Source organism: Bison bison, unplaced genomic scaffold (genome assembly GCF_000754665.1).
Source record: "Bison bison bison isolate TAMUID 2011002044 unplaced genomic scaffold, Bison_UMD1.0 scf7180017864473, whole genome shotgun sequence".
NCBI classification, from domain to species: Eukaryota; Metazoa; Chordata; class Mammalia; order Artiodactyla; family Bovidae; genus Bison; species Bison bison.
In genome coordinates, this window is record NW_011495034.1 from 14,031,897 (window position 1) to 14,034,736 (window position 2,840).

General features: G+C 48.2%; 1 protein-coding gene across 1 annotated transcript in view; it reads right to left on the reverse strand.

The window, feature by feature from the left end:
• Nucleotides 1–467, reverse strand: part of FAM26F (family with sequence similarity 26, member F) — a 2,636-nt gene extending 2,169 nt beyond the window's left edge. The window contains exon 1 of the mRNA XM_010861965.1: nucleotides 12–467. Coding sequence (XP_010860267.1) covers nucleotides 12–257 — 246 coding nt within the window. The 5' untranslated portion in view covers nucleotides 258–467. The remainder of the gene's footprint in view (nucleotides 1–11) is intronic.
• Nucleotides 468–2,840: the final 2,373 nt, after the last annotated feature.

Here is a 2,840-nt window from a genome sequence, read left to right on the forward strand (position 1 = left end):
CAGCTCCGCGCGCAGCAGCCGGTCAGCAGGCGCCAGGTGCGCGCGCTCAGCACGTAGCCCAGGAGGAAGAGCGCCAGCGCCGGCACCAGCAGGAAGACCAGGCCGTAGGGCAGGTTGCAGGCGACGCTGCACGGGGACTGGAACACCGTGGTGGAGAAGATGCGCTCCCCGCCCGCCGTCAGCAGGCTCACCAGGCAGTAGCCCAGAGCGTTACGGTGTTTGAGGTGCAAATTCAACACCTCCCGAAACTTCTCCATGGGTCTCCTACCCTAGGGAGCCGTGGACAAGGCTCGGCTGCTTCTGCCTCTTCGCCGCCCAGCTCCTGAAATGATTTGGGAGATCTGGCGTTTGCCCGTGCCCCGCCAAGTAGCACCTTCCAAAAAAGGGAAGAGGGTTTCTCAGGGTGTCTTGAGCTTTCGCTTTCTTATTTCAACCCAACTAATTGTGGCAGATCCAAGCACACAGGCCGCCGACCTCCCCATGCCCACCCCTTTCCAGAAGCAGGCGCATTGGTGACCTTTATCCCTCAATTGAGGAACTCTGACTGAGGGAAGATAGGGCCTGTTCCACTGTAGCTTTTGTTTCCTCCACACTGACAAGGAACCAGGGACTTTCCTTTCCCTTAACGATCCCTTTATGGAAAGAATACTTTTTACTTGAGTTAACTGGGGGAAACACCAGCTTTTCCTCTATTGCAGCCACCCTGGCTCCTAAACCAACTCCCAATCAGACCCAGCAGTTACCAGCAACAACAAACCCCCACAAACCTCGATGATTTACAGGAAACATTATTCAAGGGCAAATTTCCAGTTTCTCTTATATAAACTGAATTGCAACAAAGCCCCGCTCAAATTCCAGTATATCCATGATATTCTGCCCCCTTCCTGTCTCCCTTCTGAACAGAACTGCCACTTTTCTCTCCTCAACCTGATCTCCTACAGGACATTAGCCTGAATATACTGTATTGACTTCTACCTCTTTTTCTCCCCACTCAGGTATGTCCTAACACTGGCAGTACATAGAAGTGTATCAAATCCTTACCCAGGGGCCACCAAATTGATCAGCAGAGGAGCAGGGTACTGGCTGTTCAAAAAACACTAGTTGAACCAAAAACACTTCAAACGACAACTACCTCTAACTAACATGTTGTTTCCTCCACTTTCAGTTTGCTCAGAGCAGCATTCCTCTGACAAGCTAAAACCGCTTCTGTGAAACTGAGCCTTACTCTATGTGGCTCTAGAGTGAGGTGAGGTGTACTCGAAAGAACATGGGTTTTGAAGTCAGGTGCATTTTGTGTGTGTGCGTGTGTGTTTAATACATTATCTTCTCTAAGATTCACCATCCTCATCTGTAAAAACAGAATATAGTGCTGACAGTGTGAGATTGTTGAGTGAGTAGCATCCATAAAGTGCTTTGATATGCAGGGTGTGCCTATTAATGGATGTCCGGTGTGAGAGATTACCTTTTGCATTGCAACTTTAGGAAGAGACAACAAATAGCTGTGTAGTATTTAAGAATCCAAATGAGTGCTCCATTTTAGACCAAGGATTGTATTCAGTGACTACCTTCAGAAAATCGCTGTGCCCTCAGTTGTCCATTTCACCTCAAGGAGGGGGAGGTGCATGGATATAGAGTCTGGGTGGGCAGGTGAACTGCTTGCTGCTCAAGCCTATCCACTAGGTTTGCCTTATTTTTGGGGGGAAGAATAAGTAGCCTACAGAGCCGAGTGAATTGTTGCAGAGAAGGCAGGAAACACCCTATTCTTAGTCCAACTTGCCTTTTTAGCTATCTCCCACCACCAGTGCCTGGCACAAAACCACCATTCCCCAGCACTGTGATGAACAACTATTCTCTCTGTGTGAGTGTTAAGAAGCTGTCCCCAGATAAATGTCCTTTGTGTCATGCCGGGCAGATGGGGCCTCTTCTCTGAGGTTAGACCAGGTACTTCCAGGTTCTGTGTAAACTTGCATCTAAGTTGCATGTTTGCAGCAAATCACTTCTGCTATGACTATCATCTCTGTAATCCCACATCTGCAGAAAAGCTTCCTTCCCTTATCCTTTGGGTTACTCAACACTCCTCTTACTGATGGAGTCTTCACCGCCAGCACACTCCTCTGAGATGTTGTCTCCCCTTCCACGATTTTCACATCATGAACAAATACCACTCTGTCAACACTTCTGTGTAGATGGCTTTATCCATATCCCTCTTAATAGTAACAGAGCTAAAATATACCTTCCCATTCTCTTGAATGAGATATATTTATTTTCCCACTTCTCAAAACAAGGGGGAGGGCTGGCATTCTCCCATTCAGTTCAGTTCAGTTCAGTTCAGTCGCTCAGTCGTGTCGGACTCTTTGCGACCCCATGAATCGCAGCACGCCAGGCCTCCCTGTCCATCACCAACTCCCGGAGTTCACTCAGACTCACGTCCACTGAGTCAGTGATGCCATCCTGCCATCTCATCCTCTGTCGTCCTTTTCTCCTCCTGCCCCCAAAGCCTCCCAGCATCAGAGTCTTTTCCAATGAGTCAACTCTTCACATGAGGTGGCCAAAGTACTGGAGTTTCAGCTTTAGTATCATTCCTTCCAAAGAAATCCCAGGGCTGATCTCCTTCAGAATGGACTGGTTGGATCTCCTTGCAGTCCAAGGGACTCTCAACAGTCTTGTCCAACACCACAGTTCAAAAGCATCAATTCTTCCATGCTCAGCCTTCTTCATAGTCCAACTCTCACATCCATACATGACCACAGGAAAAACCATAGCCTTGACTAGATGGACCTTTGTTGGCAACGTAATGTCTCTGCTTTTGAATATACTATCTAGGCTGGTCATAACTTTCC